This window comes from Chenopodium album, chromosome 21 (genome assembly GCF_948465745.1).
Source record: "Chenopodium album chromosome 21, dcCheAlbu1.1, whole genome shotgun sequence".
Lineage (NCBI taxonomy): Eukaryota > Viridiplantae > Streptophyta > Magnoliopsida > Caryophyllales > Amaranthaceae > Chenopodium > Chenopodium album.
The window spans coordinates 4482798-4506407 of record NC_137854.1 but is presented as its reverse complement, the minus strand read 5'-3'; the positions used below and the strand labels follow the sequence as shown (position 1 = coordinate 4506407).

General features: G+C 33.7%; 1 protein-coding gene across 1 annotated transcript; it reads right to left on the bottom strand.

Annotated features, from left to right (window-relative positions):
• Positions 1-16179: 16179 nt before the first annotated feature.
• Positions 16180-17741, bottom strand: LOC145602722 (transcription factor bHLH30-like). Its single transcript, XM_081658890.1, has 2 exons — positions 17439-17741; positions 16180-16611 (listed from the first exon to the last, which is right to left on the bottom strand). Exons 1-2 carry the CDS (start codon positions 17739-17741, stop codon positions 16180-16182), a joined length of 735 nt encoding a protein of 244 aa, XP_081515016.1.
• Positions 17742-23610: the final 5869 nt, after the last annotated feature.

The window sequence follows — 23610 nt, the reverse complement described above, 5'->3', positions numbered from 1 at the left end:
GGGCGAATTCAGAAGGATAAAGTGCAGGTGTTTGGATGAACAATGAGATGTGGTTGGCCAAAATGTGGAGAAGTTTTTGTTAGCTCACCTTCTTCTGTTGTTTTTGGGTGAAAGCTCACCTTCTTCTGTGACTATATGTTCTATGTTTAGAAGGAATGAATTGTTTAATTCAAGTCAGCAATAAGGCCTATAATTAAATAAAGTAATATTTTTTGGGTCAATGGATATATATAATCATACTTTCAAACTAGAATTAGTTGCAAAATTATTCATGTCATTGAGTTACCAAAATTCTGGGCGAAGGTGGCGTGTGGGTGTAAGTTTCAACAACATAAGTACATAACTGATGATCTACCTTTACACTATTCTTTTTTCAATTTTTTATACAATATTTTTTTAACTGATGATCCACTTTTAAACTACTCTTTTTTTCAATTTTTTTATTCAATATTTATATAGTTCTATTTTTTAAATGAATGAAAAATTCATTAAATTAAACCAATACAGTGTAATAGAATAATATAAAAAGCATATGTTACTTATTGATGTCAGTTGGTGATATAAACAACTAAAGCTGGGCGTGGGCCGGGTCAGCACGCGGGCGGCCCGGGCACGGCACGAGGATGGCCCGGCACGGCACGGCCCGCCGGCAGGCCCGGCCCGGCACGATGGCACGCCCCTCGTGCCTCGTGCGGGCTGCGGTTAAAAAAAACCAAAAAGCAGCCCGGCACGGCACGAGCCCGGCCAATAGCCCGTGGCACGGCCCGCAGGCACGGCCCGCAGGCACGGCCCGCGGGCTAACGGCTATAAGGCTGTTTTTGTTTTCCCTCCAACGGCCATAAACGGCCATAAACGGCTATAAACGGCTATATTTTCACCTATAAATACCACCCTAAACTTCCAATTCTTTCCACAACTCAACTTCTCATCTCATTCTCTTACTCTCTTATTCTCATAATCTCATTATTCTCATATATTATAATTTATAAATTATAATCTCTTAATATTTCTTAATCTCTTATTCTCTTATAAATTTTACATTTTTAATATTATTAGTCTACTACCAAAAAAAAAAAAAAAATACTTTGTTATATTTACATTCGGGAAATTATAATTTCGGGAAATTATAAATTCGAGAAATTATAAATTTGGGAAAGCGTTGAAGCGTCGTTGTAAGATCTAACTCAACTTTATTTTAATTTGTTATTGTTATTGTTATTATTATTATTATTGTTACTATTATTATTATTATTATTATTATTATTATTATTATTATTATTATTATTATTATTATTATTATTATTATTATTATTGTATACTTGGAACTACTTAATTACATAAAAACTAATTTCTATTTTAATTGTGGGTTATTTGGATTGTTGAAATCTGTCTAAGGCGGGATTTGGGCTCTGGACAACGTCGATCCTAACCATAACCTACCTGGGATCTCATTGATTTAGATAATCTACTATTATTATAATTATTTTTGAAAATTTATTAACTTACTAATTAAGTAATAATTAAGAAAAAAAACTTACTTATACTTGTTAATTGTTATAATTTGTTATAATTTGTTACTTTGTTAGTGTTATAAACTTATAATTGTTAATTTGTTATAATTGTTAATATTGTTGTTAATTATTATTTATTAGTTAATAATCTTAATTAATCATGGCATCAAACCCGAACCAATCCTCCTCTAAAAAAGCCAAATCTAAACGACCATTGGAAGGCTCTTCTATGCCCCCCCCTACAATGCAAATCCCTACTATGCAAATCCCTACAATGGCCACCACCCACCCCGGGTTTTCTACCGATTTTCCCACCGGATTAGATCAACAAGGGACATTCCAACCATGGCAAAGCACCCAATCTCCACCTTATTATGCCTCCGCACATGATATGCCTTTTGAATTTAACTATCAAACAACTCAAGCAAGCAACACACAACCTGCCGGCTCTAGTGACCCATCCGTCCAAAATACTATTCCCCCATCTGATAACCCATTCATTGAATGGTACACCGAAGAAGAAATGACCCTTTTGAAAAACCGAAAGAGTAAATGTTGGCAATATTTCTTGTTAAGTAGAGATGGTGAAAAAGCCAAGTGTAAAACTTGTGGTAATATTTATTCGGCTCCAGCCAAAGGCGGTACGGGGCACCTAAACCGACACAGTGAAAAATGTGGTGCCCCTAGTACTGACCCAACTCAACCAAAAATTTCTCAATTCCATCCTTATGGCTTCACTTACAATTATGAGAGGGATAGGGATGAACTTGGGAGAATGATAGTCCAAGCCGAACAACCTTTTCTTTTTGCTGAAAGTGATCCGTTTAACAATTACATTAAACGAGCACTACAACCCCAACACAAAAAAATCTCCCGAAAAACCGTTAAAACAGCTGCCATGAAAACTTACTTAGAATACAAAATGAAATTAATTGAAGAACTTAAAACTCTTACTTCAAGAGTTTCTATAACTTCTGATGCATGGGATGGTGGTTATGGTTTACATTATTTGTGTGTTACTTGTCATTGGGTTGATAGTGAATGGTTATTGCAAAAACGTATTATTTATTTCAAATTGCTTGAATACCCCCATACGGCCTTTAATATTTCTAATTGTATTATGAGTGCTCTTGATGAATATTGTCTTAGGGACAAAATCATGTCCATGACGTTTGATAATGCAACATCCATGACAGCTAGTGCTAATCTAATTAAACCAAACTTGCATAATGTCATAATGGATGGAGATGCATTACATATTAGATGCATTTGTCATGTTTTAAACTTGTGTGTTAAGGATGGACAAGAAGCAATTGGTCCATACTATTCCAAAATTCGAAATGCTGTTTTGTCTATTATGTCTTCTAGCAGTAGGTATCAGGAATGGAGGCGATATCTTAAGCAAAATAAGATAAAGCCTATTAGAATTAAAACGGATTGTCCAACTAGGTGGAACTCCACCTATGACATGTTGAGTCAGGCACTTTCGTATAGAGTTCCATTTTCATTGTTTTACAATAATAAGTATCCACAATTCATGATAGCAGACTCCGATTGGGATAATTGTGAAAAATATATGCAATTTTTACAATTATTATATAGTATGACTCACTGTTTTTCTTCTGTTTATGTTCCTTGCATTCATTCTTTCCTTCAAAATGCATGTTTATTTGCTCAACTTCTTTATGAACATCGATCACAACAAGATTACAATGATTATGTTCCACAAATGGAGGCTAAATGGCGTAAATATTACACTAAGCTTCCTATGGTTTATATGTTTGCTTCTATTTTAGATCCTAGATCAAAGTATGATGGCACATTTATGCTAATTGATATTTACTATGAATGCATGCAACTCGGTGATGGTGTCGAACAATATAAAAATCATGTGAAAGATAAATTTTTTGAGTTATATAGAGTTTATGAATCTAAATATGGAACCGTCACTCATTTTGCCCCTTCTCAAACATCCAAAAGCGTAAGTAAAACGGGCAAAAGTTTGGCGGCCCAAGCTGCTAACATGTTATCTAAGTTTTCAGGTAGTGGATCATCATCAAGGCGAACACAAAGCGATGTTTCGGAGTTGCAAATGTACTTAAACTACGACTTCATGAAAGGCTTGGACGAAGATTCGAGGTTGGGGATGGACATCCTAGATTGGTGGAAATCCCAAAGCACAAAGCATCCAATTTTGGCGGCAATGGCACGTGATATTTTCAGCATCCAAGCCTCCTCCGTTGCCTCGGAACGAGCTTTTAGTGCTTCGGGAAGGGTTCTAGACGATAGAAGAACAAGTTTGAAGCCCGAAACACTAGAAATGTGTGTTTGCTTGAAGGATTGGATGGATGCCCAAGAACGCATCCAAGATCGTACTTTTACGGCCAACGACAACATCGATGGTTCCGATCGTTCTGGTTCAACTAGCTCCTCCGCATTAGCTAGTGAACATGAAGCCGAAGATGAAGACGAAGAAGATAATGAAGACCTTGATTGAAGATTACCAACAACTCGAGAATTAATATTAATTAGCGAAAATTCTAGTATTTCCTATGTACTCTATTAATTAGTGAAAATGTTAGTATTTCCTATGTTGGCTATGTACTCTATTAACATTAGCCGTATAATAAAATAACAAAATAAGTTATTCATCAATTATTGTTAGTTGTACACTTGTACTTCATATTATCTTTTACTTAATAAATTTTTATGAATGAATTTTTTCAACTTTTAATTTTATGGAATATGTTATATTGTTATTTAATTTTTGTCTAATACTTATATAGTTATATGAATAATATGATATATAGTAAATTATGAATGAACAATAAATATTAATATAATTTAAACAATATTTAATATAACTTAACTCCATAAAAAATTTAATAATTATTAAATTCAAATATTAAATTGTATAATTATTCAATTCAATTTTTTCTTTCATAAAAAAAATTCAAGTTTTTTTAAAGTTTTTTTTAATTTTTTTTTTTAAAAAAGAAAAAGAAAAAAGGGTAAGCCGTGGCCCGTGGGCCGGCACGGCCCGCCTCCACCGTGGGCCGGCACGGTGGCCGGCACGACGGGCGGCCCGGCACGGCACGACCGGCACGGTGGGCCGTGCCGTGCCGTGGACAGGGAAACCTTGAAGGCCGGCACGGCACGGCACGGCCCGCCTCCACCGTGGGCCGGCACGGCCCGGCACGACACTGTTCATGGCCCGCCTAGGCACGGCCCACGGCAGGCCCGGCACGGCCCATGCCCACCACTATAAACAACCATCATAAGCATCATATTACAATCACGAAATAACCACATATGTGAACTCATTCTTGAGACTTTATGAACTTATTATAGCTGCAAAATCAACTTATATGACCTCGGGCACACCTTACTCATTCACTTTAACTTTTTTTTCCCTGAAATTGGCTAAAACGTGAATTATTACCTTCATTTTTGGACAATTTTTGACTTTCCTAAGTTTGAAAAGAAAAAAGTCGGGGTGCTTCTCGTGGACTCCATGACAACCGGAAGACTATTTGGGTGGTTAAAACTGTTCATTCTGTCATTAAATTGTCAATTTAGCTATAGGTATATGTCGATGCAACATAATATGAAATATTGAAATAGGTGATTCAAAGTAATCTCAGGACTTTATAGACCTATTATGGTTGCAATCTATTTTTTTTGACCTTGGGGGACAGCTCATACATCTATTTTAATTTTGTATTTTTTTTTCGAGATTAGCCCAAAAGCGTAAATTATAGCCTTTATTTTGGGGCAATTTTTGACTTTTTTAGGCCCGGAAAGGAAAGTGTTTGGTATGCTTCCCATGAACCCTACGACATCTAAGGATACAATTTGGGTGTTTTAAATTATCCATTTTGTCATAAAATGGTCACAGTTGTTTGTGTACCATGTCTATGCAAAATAATTTCGAAATAGCAACATAGGTGAACAAATTCATTCTAAAAACTTTAAAGAACTATTGGTAAACTTATTATGGTAAATAACCACCTTATATTACCTTGGGGGACACCCTATACATTCATTTCAATTTTGAGAAAATTGTCCAAGATACTTACCATGGATCCTAATACACCCTAGAAGTCCATTTGCGTAATAAAACCATCCGATATGCCTTTAAACAGTCAATTTTACGCATTTACAACTTGCACAGATTTCATAAACTCAAGCCTATCACAGACATTTATGACAATATGTAATGATTAAATATGGTTTCAAACGGCATTATATAACCCCATGATGTATCATCTAGTGTTCCAAGACTTTTTGACATCGGGTCCCGAAACCTCCAAAATTGCTCAAAAAACGTGGATAATAGCCTTCAATTTTGAAATATTTTGACTTTTTTTCACCCGTAAATAAAAATTACCGAGATGTTTACCGTGATCCCAAATACCCTCTAGGAGTCCAATTGGGTGGGTGGAACCATCCAATTTGCCTTTAAACGGTCAATCTACCCGTTTACAGCTAGCACCGATTTCATAAACTCAAGCTTAACAAGGACATTTATGACAACATATAATGATCGTATGTGGCTCAAAACGACATTATATGACTCCGGGAAGTATCCCTAGTATATCAAGGCTTTTCAACACCGGGTCCCAAAATTTCCAAAATTGCTAAAAAAACGTGGATAATAGCCTTCAATTTTGGAAAATTTGACCTTTTTTCGCCCCGAAAAAAAAATTTCCGAGGTGTTTACCATGGTCCCTAATACCCTCCGAGAGTCCAATTGGGTAGGTAAAACCATCCAATTTGCCTTTAAACGGTCAATTTACCCGTTTACAACTTGCAACGATTTCATAAACTCAAGCCTACCACGGACATTTATGACAACATATAATGATTATATATGGTTCCAAACGACATTATATGACTCCAGGAGGTATCCCCTAGAATGTCAAGGCTTTTCGACACCAGGTCCCAAAACTTCCAAAATTGCTCAAAAAGTGTGGATAATAGCCTTCAATTTTTGAAATTTTTGACATTTTTTCGCCCGGAAAAAAAAATTGCCGAGATGTTTACCATTGTCCCTAATACCCTTTGGAAGTCACATTAGGTCGGTAGTACCATCCAATTTGCCTTTAAAAGGTCACTTTACCCGTTACAACTTGCATTGATTTCATAAACTAAAGCCTACCAAGAACATTTATCACAACATGTACTGGTCATATATGGTTCCAAACGACATTATATGACCCCGAGATGTATCCCCTAGTATCTCAAGACTTTTCGACATCGGGTTCTGAAACCTCCAAAATTGCTCAATAAACGTGGATAATAGCCTTCAATTTTGGAATATTTTGACTTTTTTTACACCCGTGAATAAAATTATCGAGATGTTTACCATGATCCCTAATACCTGACAGGCTAAAGTCGTATCACCTAATCAAAAGTATTACCTAAACCCTCTAACTAAAGTAGATAGGGAAGTAGGGTCGAATCCACAGGGAAATTGGTCTTTCTACTCCTAATTAATTGATATAATCTAATTATTAAGGTAACCAAATTGTTGTTAGTAATGTGAAATTATACTACGAAGATTGAGTTTAGAGAGAAAGTCGATAATAAGAAGGCCTAGGGTCATAGGTTCACCAATAATTAATATTTCGGGATAAAACATAACAATCAATAATTAACATTGCACAAATAACATGATTAACAGGCTCTCGCAATTTATTAACCAACATAGATCTAACAGTCTCTCGCAATTTACTAGATCTAAGTTCCTATTGAAAATAGCCTTTAATATCAAATTAACATCTGCTCGATTCATCAATTCAATATTGCTAAACTTTTACAATCAAATCACATCTGCTCGATTCATAATCCAATTGCAAAGAATTAAAACAATTCAATAAGAAATTATCACGCAATATCAATAATCAATAATAACAAATTATCCGTTCATATTAATTATGGATCCCCATAAACCCTAGAATTAAACTATTCGGACATAATTAAATCTAAAGTAAACAAAGCAATTAAAGGAGACATGATTAAGATCAAAGCAAGGAAAATAAGTAAATAAGGAGAAAAGAGATAGAACTAAAAGAATGAAATATAAAATTGCATAAATTGAGAGTTTAGAGAGAGAAACAAGAGAGAGATAAATCTAAGAGTTTAATTAAGAGAGAGAGAGAGAAGAGTTAAAAGCTAAAACTAAACTAAGCTAAAAAAACTAACTAATGAAAAGCCTACTCCCGTAAAACTAATACTACTACTCCTTAAATAAGAAAAGCTAATAGGAGTTTTAATACAAGTCAACAACTTATTCTAATTCCCACTCAAAGGCAAAGCTGCGAGAATTTGGAGCAAGATGACGAAGCCCAAAACAACGAAGCCCAATGATGAATCAAGTCAGCTCCACTCGCGGCAACAAGCTCGCTCGATCGGGCATTGGGCCGCCCGATCTGGCCCGTCAGAATTCACGCCCAACAGTACTTGGTTCTTCGTTTGGGCCAGCAAATTTGGGCTGAAATTTTCTTCTTCTTCTTAATTTATCTTGGACTTGCAACAAAATTAGTACTCCAAACAAACCGAGCCCTTAATCACCGAACCAAATTTAATTAGCTCGACCATGGGCTTCAAATACTCGTCATAAGGTACGATCATCTCTAATATTTTCATAGTGGCTCAATAAGCTTGGGAATTGACGTTAATCTGCAAATTCCTACAAAATAATACCAACTCTACAAAAACACTAGAAAACGTATATTAGTAATAAAAATAGCTCCGTAGAGCTCAAATAAGCACAAATATGACCATGGGACGGGGAATAAATATATATATAAAATAGACTTATCAATACCATTTGGGAGTCCAATTGGGTGGGTGGAACTAGGGTTGTACACAGTTTGGTCCGGACCGTAACCAAACCAGACCAAATCGTATTTTAGCGGTTTGGTTTGGTTTACGGTTTGTAAAATTATGGTCTGGTTTCGATTTTTTTGTAAATATGGTTTATGGTTTGGTTTGGTTTTGCAAAAATTATAAACCAAACCAAACCGTAAACCAGTAAACCGTATTTTAATATTAATATAATTTTTAAATTAAAAAAATTTAATTATCATATATATTAAAAAAAAATAAAAATACATGAAAAATAGATAAAAACTATATGTTCAATACTACTCTATTATTAATTACAATAATAATGTAATACTTCATATGAATATTTATTTTTTGACAAATGTATTATGAATTTATGATTGTTATGTATTATTTTTATTACGTGTTAGCACTTGATTAGTGGATTGTTATTTTTATTGTAACTTTGTAGTACAATTTAATCGGTTTGGGCTAATTATTTAAACTTTATTATAAATTAATGAAGTATTATTTGACATTTTTTAGAAAAAAAAGTAATCTCATCATAAACCGTAAACCAAACCGCACCAAACCGTATTATTACGGTTTGGTTTGGTTTCAATACTAATATGGTTTGGTTTGGTTTGAAAAATTGACCAAACCGTATTTTGTGGTTTGGTTTGGTTTGAACACAAACCGCACCAAACCAAACAATGTTCACCCCTAGGTGGAACCATCCAATTTTCCTTTAAACGGTCAATCTACCCGTTTACAACTTGCACAGATTTCATATACTCAAACTTACCGCGGACATTTATGACAACATATAATGATCGTATGTGGCTCCAAACAACATTATATGAGTCCAGGAAGTATCCCCTAGTATGTCAAGGCTTTTCGACACCGGGTCCCAAAATTTCCAAAATTGCTCAAAAAGCGTGGATAATAGCCTTCAATTTTGGAAAATTTTGACCTTTTTTCGCCCGGAGAAAAAAATTGTCGAGGTGTTTAGCATGATCTTTAATACCCTCCGAGAGTCCAATTGGGTGGGTGGAACCATCCAATTTGCCTTTAAACGTTCAATTTAACTGTTTACAACTTGCACCGATTTTATAAAGTCAAGCCTACCACGGACATTTATGACAACATATAATGATTATATATGGTTCCAAACGGCATTATATGACTCTGGAAGGTATCCCCTAGTATGTCAAGGCTTTTCGACACCGGGTCCCAAAACTTCCAAAATTGCTCAAAAAGCGTGGATAATAGCCTTTAATTTTGTAAATTTTTGACATTTTTTTCGCCCGGAAAAAAAATTTCCGAGGTGTTTACCATGGTCCATAATACCCTCCGAGAGTCCAATTGGGTGGGTGGAACCATCCAATTTGCCTTTAAACGATCAATTTACCCGTTTACAACCTACACTGATTTCATAAACTCAAGCCTACCACGGACATTTATGACAACATATAATGATTATATATGGTTCCAAACGGCATTATATGACTCCGGGAGGTATCCCCTAGTATGTCAAGGCTTTTCGACACCGGGTCCAAAAACTTTCAAAATTGCTCAAAAAGCGTGGATAATAGCCTTTAATTTTGGAAAATTTTGACATTTTTTCGCTCGGAAAAAAAAAATTGCCGAGATGTTTACCATGATCCCTAATACCCTCCGAGAGTCTAATTGGGTGGGTGGAACCATCCAATTTGCCTTTAAACGGTCAATTTACCCGTTTACAACTTGCACCGATTTAAACTAAAGCCTACCACGGGCATTTGTGACAACATATAAGATCATATATGGTTCCAAACGACATTATATGACTCCGGGAGGTATCCCCTAGTATCTCAATGCTTTTCGACACCGTATCCCAAAACTTCTAAAGTTGCTAAAAAAGCGTGGATAATAGCCTTCAATTTTGGAAATTTATGACTTTTTTTCGCCCGGAAAAAATATTGCCGAGATGTTTACCATTGTCCCTAATACCCTTTTGAAGTCCAATTGGGTGGGTAGTACCATCCAATTTGCCTTTAAACGGTCTCTTTACCTGTTACAACTTGCACTGATTTCATAAACTAAAGCCTACCACGAACATTTATGACAACATGTAATGGTCATAAATGGTTCCAAACGACATCATATGACCCCGAGATGTATTTACTAGTATCTCAAGACTTTTCGACATCGGTCCAGAAACCTCGAAAATTGCTCAAAAAACGTGGATAATAGCCTTAAATTTTGGAAATTTTTGAAAATTTTTCGCCCGAAATAAAAGTTGCCGAGGTGTTTACCATGGACTCTAATACCCTCCTATAGTCCAATTCGGTGGGTGGAACCATCCAATTTGTCTTTAAACGGACAATATACTAGCAGGGGCGGACCTATTAAGGGTCCTAGGTGGCACCGCCCCCCCTCCCCCCCAAATTTTTTTATTTTAAATTTTTTGATTTAGGTAAAGTTGTAAATTTATAGGTTAAATACAATTTTAATGTAATATATATCATTAACTAAGCTTTGTCATAGTGGTAATGCATTAATTTTTGCAAAAAATCTTAGGTTCAAGCCTTCATACAAGCATTTTTTCTGGTTTATGCCCCTCCATCTTAAATATTCTACATCCGCCATTGTTTACCAGTTTACAACTTGCATCGATTTCATAAACTCAACTCTACCACGGATTTTTATGACAACATATAATGATTATATATGGTTTCAAATGACATTATATTCCCCTAGGATGTATCCCCTAGTATCTCAAGACTTTTCTACACCAAGTCCCAAAACCTCCAAAATTGCTCAAAAAGTGTGGATAATAGCCTTCAATTTTGGAAATGTTAGACTTTTTTTCTCCCGGAAATAAAAATTGCCGTGATGTTTACCAAGGTCCCTAATACCCTCCTGGAGTCCAATTAGGTGGGTGGATTCATCAAATTTGTCTTTAATTATAATCCAATTTTTACCTGTTTTCGTACATGCCTCTTTTATTGGCTAAGCTTTCACGGGGCCTTTACGTAGCCGAACAATGGTCATATATGGGTCAAAAAAAATATTATATGACTTCCGGATGCATCTCGTAGTGTTCCGTGAGTTTCCGACACCGGGTCCTGACACTTCTTAAATTGCTTCGATTTTGTGTATTATAGCCATTATATTTGACTTCCGTATATCAATTTTTTACTCAGCGAGATTATGCAGCCAAGGACTTCGATAGGGTTCCCAACGGGCGGCCTTGGGAGTCATAAATAGTGTCCGAAACCATCTCCTTCATCCTTAATCATCATATCCTAAGGCGAAGTCGACATACCCTCAAATGACAAAAATATCTCCAAGCATGCCTTGTCCTTGGGTGCATGCACATGTCTTGTGCACATGGTACACGCCCCTTTGCACCATCCAATATCCCAACACTTAGACTTTGTGACTTGTCTTAATCCCGTACTTAGCATTTTTTAGCATATAAGATGCAACACTACCTCATTTTTCAAAATATAGGTGTTTTTAGGAAATAGGGTGGGGGAGGGATGAATCGAGGTGACATAGGGCTGAATCTCAGTGGATCGTGGCAGCAAGGCCACTCTGCCACTTACAATACCCCGTTGCGTATATTAGTCGTCTGTAAAGGATTCAACCCGCCGCTCGGTAGCAATGTACTTCAAGCCTTCAATTTTTAAAATTTTTGACTTTTTCGGACATGGAAAAGAAAGAGGTCTGGGGTGCTTCCTAAGACTTCACGACACCCCGGGAGCCTATTTGGGTGGTTGTACTTTATTTGTCCATTTTGTCTTTAAACTAACTGTCACTTTAGCTAGCAGTGTATGTATATGCCTTCCTTCATAATCTTAAGGTCATCATGGGACTTTATGTGACTAAATGTTGGTCCTATGTGAGTGAGGATGCCCAGAATCTCATAGTGTTTCTCACATGACATTTTCGTAAATAAACCAACAACTTTATTCAACTTTATACAATTGTGGAGCCGACAATAATGAAAAAGTTGTTGATTTATTCACGAAAATTTCCCCATGAAAAACAAATTTCGTTTCTCAATATGAAAACATGGAATTTCCCTATGTGAATTTAAACAACATTATGACATTGGAATTATCACCACGTACAGTAGTATACTAGTATGCATGTAATAATGTATCCGTGATTAATTGTTAGTTGCAAGCTTGCAACTTTGTAACTTTGTATGCTTTACCAGTTGATGATGATGGAGTATATTGTGTTGATAAATGTTAAATTAGCTAGATCAATACACACAAAATCTATTAGGCGAATGTTGTGATGTATGTTGGGCTCTCTTGTTGACATGTTTATTACTTGAAAATTAAGTTGAAATTGATCTGATGAAATAGGTTCACAAGGTGGAAATATCACATATATGGTTGCTTGAGTTTTCATTTCATCTTTATTTTTGAGTACTTGTGTTAGATTTTTAGAGAACTTCATTTTAGGTCAATAACTCAATATGGCAAACTTTTCATGAAATAGTCATCTTCAACACTTGGATACATACACTACTTCTAAACAAATTTGACTAACATAGGTTCAAAATTACAGTGGTGATCGAATTGAAAGCGATTTAGGATCTTTTCTTTGTTAGATCTGTAGTACATAAGGATTTTCTTTTTCAATCAGAGCTGAAGAGCATTCATAATTTGTCATTTTCCAAAGAAGTAAAAACGCGAAATCATTTTTATTTCGACTACATAGAAGAATTACAATCAAATGATACGAACAAGTATATAAACAAAGATTCAAATGATAGTACAAGTATATAAGTATATAACAACGAACTCTCCAACGGACAAATGTGAAGGCTGATACAAAGGAAAAATACAGAATCATACAACAAAGTATGTAGGAAACATCAGACAGAAATAACACAAAAAGATGACAGTATAGTCTCAAAAACCGAGGCTAGCTAGAAGAGCTGCTTAGTTTGAAGGAGGTGGGGAAAGGGAAGGAATGGAAGGGATAGATGTCGGAAGGTTTGGGATTGTGGTGGGAATGGTGGTTGGAAGGTTTGGCATGGGAGGGAGACCCATGTTTGGAATGGAAGGCATGTTTGGGAGAGACGGGATTTGGGTGCTTGGCATCGGTGGGATACTAGGCTGAGGCAGAGCTGTAGGCTGAGGCAGAGTTGTTGGGATTGTAGGCAATGGGGGAATGGCAGTAGTCGGGTTGGGTAAGGTAGGCACCGTCTGCAGCAGATGGCGTGCTGCAAGGCTCACGTCGATGCATGATATGGCCATAAGTAGACCGAATATGATCATGTACTTAGATGAAGCCATTGTTCAAGTGGATGAGAGGATAGGAAATAGCTTGCTAACTTGATTAGACACACTTGTATTTTTAATAACTTGTATGTTTGAGTTGAGTTGAGGATTTAGGAGCTTGATTAAGAGAATTTATAGATGGTAAAATCAAACGCATCATAAGAGTTTGATGAAATGTGGTTGAGGGGGTTAGAGTTAGCTTGGAAGAGCTAGTTAGTTGACCAATTCACTTAATTGTCATGGTTTCAGATTCTAATTTTAGTTGAATTAACATATCTAATCTTTCTGACTTCAACTCTTTGCTATTTCTTAATTCATGCATCATAGGATAACTGAGGAATTAAATTCAGGAAGATGAACGATAATAATTAAGGTTAGTATGATCAAACTTGTTTAAGATTATTATACAAAGGCGCTGTTTGTAGTCATAAAATTCTTTGTCCAAAACATAACATGACAATTTGTACTCGAAATAAAACAAAATAATGTATAATCAATTATTAAAGAGGGTTTGTTTCTTGTAACTATTAGAACCTAATTTACATTGTTATATGTATACTTTTAAGAGCCTACAGAGTAATTTGCTTTATTCTTGGACAATTACATGTCACAACCAAAATTGATTTACTGGCTCTTCTTGTGTTGTGTAGGGTCATATTAAAGTCTAATTGATTTTTAATTAATATTATCGGATTGGGTTGGGTCGGATTAATTTTGGTTCAATTTCGATTTATATTATCTATTTCACGGCCGAATCATGTGATTAAGATTGAATAATATGGTACAATGAGTTGTATGCATCAATTTTGCATATTCACCTCATAATTAAAATTGTGAGTATTTTGGTCAATTTACCAAAAAAAAAAAGTCTAAATTTCAAATAAACTTAAAACTAAAATAAAAAATGACCAGCATGGATCATGTTTTTGTCCACTCTCATATACTGTATAATTTGCTAGTTCCTTCAAAATCATTATGTCTAATCAAGCTTTATTTCTATTTAAAAAAACTATTTTCAATTGCATTATATTCAAATCTTTACTTTGAAACATCTAATCAGAACATGGATTGGAAGAAATTTCAAGAAGTCAAAACTTGCAAAATAGGAGTATCACTAAATAATCATGATGTTGGAGCTTAATTATTTTGGTAATCCTATACAAGAAGCACTAAATATTGAGGTTTCCCACGTGAAGTTGTGAAGTTTCATCCTCTATGGACCAGAGGAGGACTAAATTAAAGGGTTTCAACTTGAGATTGATTTTAATTTGTTGATGTTGTTGATCACTACATGAATGCCTTATTATCGAGACTAATTAACTAGACGATTTTTCTAATGAGTGTCGGGACTCTATTTGTATGTGTTGACTTGACGGGATCTTCGCCTTTGACACAATTGGGGTTGTCTGACTTCGTTCTTGGGCGTGTTGTGTCTGCGGCGGCTCAGCGGAAGCGGGACAAGTATGGTGCGCATTGCAGGGCTATTGGCTACGGTTTTCTTCCTTTCTCCTTTTCTTCGTTGGGGGAATTAGAGAAAGATGCCATTGCGTTGGTCAAGCGGGTTCAGGCGTTCGCTAAGACTCAAGATATCGGTGCTCGAGCAGCTGCTCATATCTTCAGCAGGATCGGTTTCGCTATAGCTAGAGGGGTGGGGGCCCAGATTGTATCTCGGCTCCCCACTAATTTCTTGTAAATTGATTGACTTTGTAGGTTTTTTTGATATAATAATAATAATAATAATAATAATAATAATAATTTTTAAAAAATTAAAAAAAAAATTTAAAAAAAAAAAAACATATGACTAAAAGTAAGGTTAAAACATAAGGAAATTGTAACCAAAAGAGAAGTTTATAATATGTGTTGAAAAATTTGCATATTCAATTCTCCAATCGCTTGTGAATCTATAACTTTAATTATAAACCTTATTGCCAAAGTGAACTTAATACATTTCAAAGTGTGGTAACTTTTGTGATTAGTGACTTGTCTAGATTGGTAAATCATAAATTTGATATTACATGTGAACCTGGTATGCTAATTTATCCTATGCCATTTGTATATACTTTGATATATAATGTAATCTTGATTTATCATGAAAGTTGTTAAGCTACACAAGAAATTTGCACAATATATATAGATCTCTATATTATTTCCGCAAGTGTATCTTATGACATTACTATTTTGTAATTTGGCATTAACATGCTATGATTAGTATCATTGGATTCCAACCATAATCAATTAGTAGTGGATTTGTTGTTAGAAATAAAGATAATATTAAGGCTCTAAACAATAATTGCAACAATAAAAAGCACTAATTATTGCCATATAAACTATCATTGGCTTCAGATTCACAAACTATCATCATATTTCATATAAAGTTACCAACTAGTACAAACTGCATTATACATAACACAAACTTCTATCTCATTACTTTTTCCTCTTTTTCTAATTGACAGTTAGAAAAACATAGAGCACATATATTAGTTAGTTAGGATTTTCCAACTGTAAACTTAACTACCAATATTACAGGCCTAGCCCAACACACTTCCCAATTAATACGGTCGGTGCATCCTTAGCCCATGGCCCAACCCAGAAGAAGAAGGAGCCTTGTCCACCACCACTTTCAAAGCCCTTTTCAGCAGCCCCTCCGGCCCGCCACCACCAACGCCTCGAACCCATAAAACATTCTTGGTCCGACCCCCTACCGTGGCCATCTCCGCCTTCACAACCTTACCCTTAACTGACCTTAATGCCCTTGTCAAGTCCAATATAAGCTCAGGCCTATCCTCACAACATAAGGTAGCAATGAGGGTAGTATTGTCATTTTCGCTACGTCTTAGGCTAACCTCATCTATGTCCCCCGGAAGCAAACAAGCATTGCACCCATCATAATCCTCATGTCCGTCCCCTGCCAATTCCGAGGTGGCCTTTTTCAGCTCCCTTACCCGCCGGACCACCTCTGCCAACACCGAGGCCTTGTCTGTCTATACAAAATTTTGTATATGTGACAAAATTAGTACGTACTCTTTATGTGAGGTCAAGATCACATATAATACATGTGTATTTATCTATTTATGTGCTATGTATAATAATAGTAGTCCCTGTATAATATCTCGTTGAAAAGGAAAGTTCGTCAAAGAATTACTATGCAATATGCATGTTTTTGCATATATATTCCATTTTGTTCAAATGTAACTAAATTCCACAATCAAAATTTTATTACTTGTTTGTACATGCCAACAATTTGTAATTATGGACAAGTGCAACGAACAAACAAATCAACAATAAAACAAAGTAGCAAAATCTTTGGACAACAAATTTGCCTGACCATTCCTTTTAGAGAATTCATGATTATTACAATTAGTCCCTTTCAATGAAAAATTATCCATAGGGACTACGTGACGAAAATTCAAACATTTATATAATTATAAAAGAAAGATGTTTAAAAAGTCGTATAGATAAAATAATTACAATATTAACAAAATAACACGGGTTATAATAATTAATCATTCTTACACTTTTACTTATATGCTCTTTTAGAGCTAAACGACAACGTACGAATTATTAATTATCATCCAATCATCCATAAACCCTGAACAACTTTTATGTACGAAGTATGTAAATTGTAAATATAAAAACCTTTTTTTAAATAAATATATACCTTGTGCAACATAATTCAACATGATACATACATACAACATACAAGCACTACATACCTTAATTTAATGCTAGCATTGTTGAATAACATGTTTTTAGATGGAGTTTGATAAAGTTAATAATTACAAGTTGGGAAAAAAAAATAATAACTTACTTTGACAAGGTTAGGGAGAACGGAGCGTAGGGTGGCAAAGTGACCGTTGATACGCTTGCGACGGCGCCTTTCGGCCTCCTTGTGACTCTTGCAAGCTGCTATAGCTTTAGCCTCAGGAGATAACCCTGCCTTTGATGAAGAGCATAACATAGACGATGGCGAAATATTGGTTGCACTTGCTACTATGTTGTGATGTATAGCATTATTTGTGGTGTTTTCTTGAATTGTTGGCCTTAGAGGAAAGTTATTAGTATTTGGATAACTAATATTTGAAGAATTTCCCATTTCATAATAACTTGCCATTGTATTCACCAACATTTTTTTTTTCCTGCAAGATAATGTAGGAAGACATAAAAATGACATGAATATATAAAAACTAATTTTTTTTTACCAAAAATATATTGAAGGCAAACGAAAAGATATGATACAAATGTTACACTTATTAAGGCATTAAATTTTAGTAGGAAGGGATATAAAAAATAATAAAACAAAATAAATGTGAATCTTATAGTATGATTTTGATTTATGTGCTAAAAATATGAAATCTGTACCTTGATTTATGAAGAATCTCTGAGGAGCTAAGATGTTGCTAGTTGTGAAGTGAAGAGTGGTAGCCCTAAATTGTGTAAAGTCCTACTTATAGAAGACTGGAAGAGTAATATTCCTACTATTTGTAGAAAAGTCCTTTATTATTATTATATTATTATTTTAATTGGTTATTTATCCTATAGTACTATCATGTTTTTTTGATTGAATTTTACTTTTTCCTCTTTTTTGTCTTTTCTGATTCGTCGTTTCAAACACAGCTAATGAGCAATTAAGCATAGTGATTTACTATATTGGGTATAAATTTATAATACATGCATGCTTATTACAAAATAAAAAAATTTACTGTATTGCATATTTTTATTTTAAAGGATTATGAAGTGTTCTCTATTTCTCAATACTTGCAACAATTTAACCCATTTATTAATTATTTGTCAACGCATTAGTATAAATATACAAAATTATGTCTTTGTAAAAAAAAAAAAAAAAAAAAACCCGATGATATTTGTAATGTATATATATATATATATTGAGACTATCCGTATATCATAGAACAAAATTTGATTGTTAGTATATTTTAGTAAAATAAAAAAAAAATGGTGAACTTGCTATTTAACTATTATATTTTGCATTATTTTTGATATAATTAGGTCGAATAAACTCAAGCTATATTCTTTGGTTGGTAGAGACTAGAGAGTGCAATTGTGCATTTGTGCAAATGTGGAAAAAGCTAAGGAAACAATCCAAAGATGCAAGGAAGAATATTCACAAAATCAATCTACTTATGGCAATGGACAAGTATGAACATTTAGTCATATACCATGACTCCAAATTTCACCCTCAAACCCTTGTTGGCCTTGTATTCATATTCTTGTTGTCTTAATTAGCTTCAAATTTATTATTATTATTATTATTATTATTATTATTATTATTATTATTATTATTATTATTATTTTTTTTAAATATTCTTCGTTTCCATTACGTTATTGTTGATTTTCTTCAAAAAAAAAAAAAAAAAAAAAAACCGTTATTGTTGATAAATTTTTTAATTTGAGTAATGTATAACTTTAAATAAGAGCTATTAACTCGACCTTATCTAAATTTATTTTATATGACTATATGAGTGCATGGTAAAAAGGTCTCAAATAAATTTATTTGTGATAAAGTTATTTATACTTTGCAACTAATAACCTGTGGGTTGCATTAATGATCTTCATTACAGAGTAAGAGCAACTCCAATGGTTTTTAATTGGGGACTTGCTTGCAATATTAAATAATCTCCAGCTACTAGCTTGACCATTAGAGCAAGAAAATGCAATTAGCTTGGGAAAAAAACTTGCCAAAATAAAACAAATTAAAATAAATATTATGAAATACAAAAACGTAAATTAAGGAGGTGAGGTTCATTTAAATAGTAAATCTAATAGCTAGTTATTGGAGCTCTAAGGGCTTGTTCAAATTTACCGAGCTGAGCTGAAGTGAATTGAACTGAGCTGAGCTGAAATGAATAGTTTATGAGCGAAGGAAATTAGAAGTTAAACTGAACTGAACTGATTGGAGTTGAACTGAACTAAACTAAACTAAACTAAACTAAAATTAAGCTGAAGTGAACAGGCCCTAAATAGCTAATTTAAAATGACTATTAGCTTAAAAATTTATGTGGTTTGACAAGCTAATTTAAATGAGCTTTCTATTGGAGTTGCTCTAATGTAATACTCCTTTCCTTATTTTTATTTTGCAATAAAATGGCCTGGGAGCCATTAGTGAGAATGAAGCACGCGATGAAATTATTTTGGGACAAAAGGTTTTCAATATTCATCTTTTGTAGGCGGTCTACCATTTTTCAATAATATAGCTGAACTAACTTTGATTGCAAATTTTGCACTTAGAATCATTGAATCATAATGTAATTGATATTTTTCTTAGACTTTCTTCTTATCATATGAAGTGGGGAGTAGCAAGTTAATCTACACTTTATTTTTACTTATTTCTCCCAACTTCTTTATAGTATACATTTTGTCATATTTTATGTCCATTGAGGACCTTATACTATAATACTAGTATTTTTTTACGTATATCAGCTGAATGTCAACTTTTTTTTTGTAAAAAAAGACTTTAATTGAAAGCTAATATAATATCCAATCTGGATCAAAAACAAAATTTTCAAATTTCAATAAGTGACTATGCTACTCCACGTAAATGATTTAGGCACCCTCATTGTGAACGCTTAATTACAATGTTACTCACAAAGACAAGGGCCAAAATAAATCATGGGATTGGATTAGAGCAACTCCAATGGCAAGCTAATTGTCAAATTAGTTTGTCATGCCACGTAAGCTTTCAAGCTAATTATCTTTGTAGCTAGTTTGAGCCCCGATGGCTAGCTATTAGCTTATTATTTAAATAATCAATTTAATATTTTTATCTTAATTACTACTTAACTTTTAGCATTTTCTTTTTGGCAAGTTTTTTTCAAGCAAATTAGGTTGGCAAAGCTAATTTGCTTGACTAAGCTAATCACATATTTTTGCTCCAATGGTCAAGCTAGTAGCTAGGCACTATTTAAAATTGCAAGCAAGTCCCTAGCTACAACCATTGAAGTTGCTCTTACCAAGATAAGTTTATTTAGTTCACAAAGGGAAGAAACTAAAGGAAATTAAAGAGAAGGACAAGCTGAAAAGTAAATTAGGCAAGTGGAATATTCCTGCAACAAATGTGTTTGGTTCAGCAGTGATAATGCCGGGACTTTGATGGTAAATAAACAAAGCTCAATCATTTTTTTATTCCTATACTAATCTATATACTTACACTTACGTAAGTTGATTTTTTTACCATGGTAAAAAAAGTTTACCAGAAAACATTCCTTTCACTGCAGTTAAGTTCCCTGATTTTTACAGTTGACAGTAATTATTGACTCTAATTACATGGATCAGTTCAAATTTAATTAATAGAAGTTACCTTTCTTAAAAAGTGCACTTTTATTGCTTAAGGCCGTCTTACAATTGACTTTTCTTAAGTCTGTAAACAAACACTTTTGCACATTTTCATTTTTCTATAATTTCATACTCCGTACTTCTTACCTAAAAAGTAACCAACTTTTAGTTACAACTTATCATTTGTTTTAACAGCAAGTATCATTATGATCGCTTGCATTTGCTTTTTTGTAACAGTTTTTGTGTTTTTGACTAAGGTTTTTTTTAAGTTGAAATTTGTACGATCTCCTTTATCAATCTGAAAGATTATTTTACATGTATTGATCAAACGGGGTAATGCATGATCGTAATGTTGCAGATTGTCTAGCAAAAGCACGTATGAGGGAGACATTCAACGCTTTATTATTGTACGTGTACGTAAACTTGTATGTAACATTGGACTAATACGGGCTTCACATCGTCATATATGTTGTTAGAGGCAGTTTAGAGCAGAGTAAATTAGTTTGTAAAGGTCTTCTACTCTTCTTAAACATATGATTGCATGAAGTTTCCTAAACAAATGATAGTTGTAAAGATGATTGGTTACTTAACATATCTAAGATGCTTAAAAGAAAATATCTTTATCGTACTCTTTATGAATAATCGATGATATTCATCATAAAAGAAGACGTGTTACATATATAAATGGATGTACTCCGTACTTCTCATACAATTTAAAATACATGGAACATTTATGCACCAAAGTCTTTGTTTAAATGAACTTCAAAGATGATTTTGGTGATAATACTTTGAGAGTACAATTCAATACTCTTTTATCTTTAGTAGATTGAAAAATTGTCTAAAACTTTAAAATAGCTTGTTCTGTAACTTTGTAGAAACCCTAAAAAAGGCTCCACAATATATGAAAACAAAATAGTCCAAAATTATAACCCTATAATTTCAAGTCAAGAATATGAAAAGAAAGAAGAGATCTGAGATTTCTGATCAAAAACTCTGTGAAATAGGGAACAACAAAATGAGCTGGACCCTAAATGTAACAGTTTTTTGTAGCAGACATTCCTCCTTCACTTTATCCAGCAACCACAGAAGATAATTGAGTATATTTTGTTCGGGTTTCTTACCCTATTTTTCAACTTTTTTGGTGAATTTATCAAGAATAAAGTATAGACATATAACTGTTATACACACAAAGTACTTAGTACATGAACATCTTATAAGATGCATATTCATGTTCTATAGGTTTACCAAAAGTTGAACGATGATAAATTATTGGATGATCGAGAAAAAGGAACTACTACAAAGAATGCTAGTCAATCTCTATCTATTTCTTTAAGGTGGAATAACTAATTTCAACTCACATGTGGATTATTTTCCTAATAGTTTTCGAGAGAAAAGTTATTCCGGAAAATTAGCAAAGTTACAAGTTTGAAGAAATTGAACTTGGATGAGGGACAAAATCATTAGCAAAAAGAGCAGAATAGTAGATGGTTTGGTTTCAATAGCCCTGATTTCTGACTGTGATAAGTGACGATTGACCTCTGAGAGGAATATTTTAGCTTTGCCTTTATCCTTGTCCTTTGTTATTCTCTCTAATTCAATCACCAAAATAGTTGGTTCTACTTTTTATTTTTTTTAAGAAAATTATGTGAATCTCTTTGTATGAAGTAACAAGTAATCATGTCTTAGGACTTTCTGTCCAAAGATATTTGATATTACCAATATATTATGACTTTTATGGACACATATTATTATGTAAATTTGTACTCCTTTGTATACTCCTAATCTGGTATTTATCCTATTCCCCTTAAAAATGTAAAAATAATTTCAACAACAAATCAAGTTCATTTCATCATAAATAAGTTTTATTCGACAAAATTAGCTGCTATAACGAACATATGTATAAAAAATCAGGAAAAAAATACAAGCAAGTTTTAACAAGTAAGAATAACTAAATCTCAGCAAAAATAATTATAATCCAATAAAAACAATTCAAGCTTTATAAATATCAGGTAATAAGGACAGAGCCTTAGAAACAAAGTGCCATTTTTTTTTTTTTTTTTTTTTTTATTAAAAAATAAGTGCAATAATTTATTAAGTACACTATAACAAATTCCTAGTGAAATTAGTTAACTAATTAAACCTTATGTTTAGTAAATTTCATCTTACTTAGATGAGTTGAAGGGAGAGCCTTAGAACAAGCCAGAATCGTGGTTGGTGCAGCTAAGTTAAATACATATTAGAGAGATGCTATACTAATCAAAGATTAATGGTAATAGTAATATGAATTTAGTTTAATTATTAGTTACTATTAAGCTTCATAATTTGGGATGATAGAGACGGTGAAATGAAAGAGATGTGTGAAAAGGGCCCAACCTTTTGTTTGACAGGGTTGTAGTATAGTCTTGCCCATCAACTTTGTCTTTTGACCACACCGATTTTGAATTTATGGAACAAGAATAACCTTGCTCTCATTTCTGATTTGAAGCTCAATATGCTTCATGAAAGAGCAATGTTTATATCATGCTTTCTCGGTTCTCTTTTAAATTTTAATTGCAACAGTTTGATTTTTGTACTGTATATACCAACTTTTGGTACAGATTTTACGAGTAGTTTTTCAATTGTCTTGACTAGAGTAAATGAACGGAGAAAGTATTATAACTAATCCTTTAAACATAACCATTAACCAAGAACTA

Bases quoted from the DNA above. Each gene is read 5' to 3' on its own strand.
- LOC145602722 (XM_081658890.1), bottom strand. From the start codon at position 17,741: ATGGCAAGTTATTATGAAATGGGAAATTCTTCAAATATTAGTTATCCA. The intron at 16,612-17,438 runs GTAAGTTATTAT...AATTTTGTATAG, and splicing joins TTCTCCCTAACCTTGTCAAA to ACAGACAAGGCCTCGGTGTT.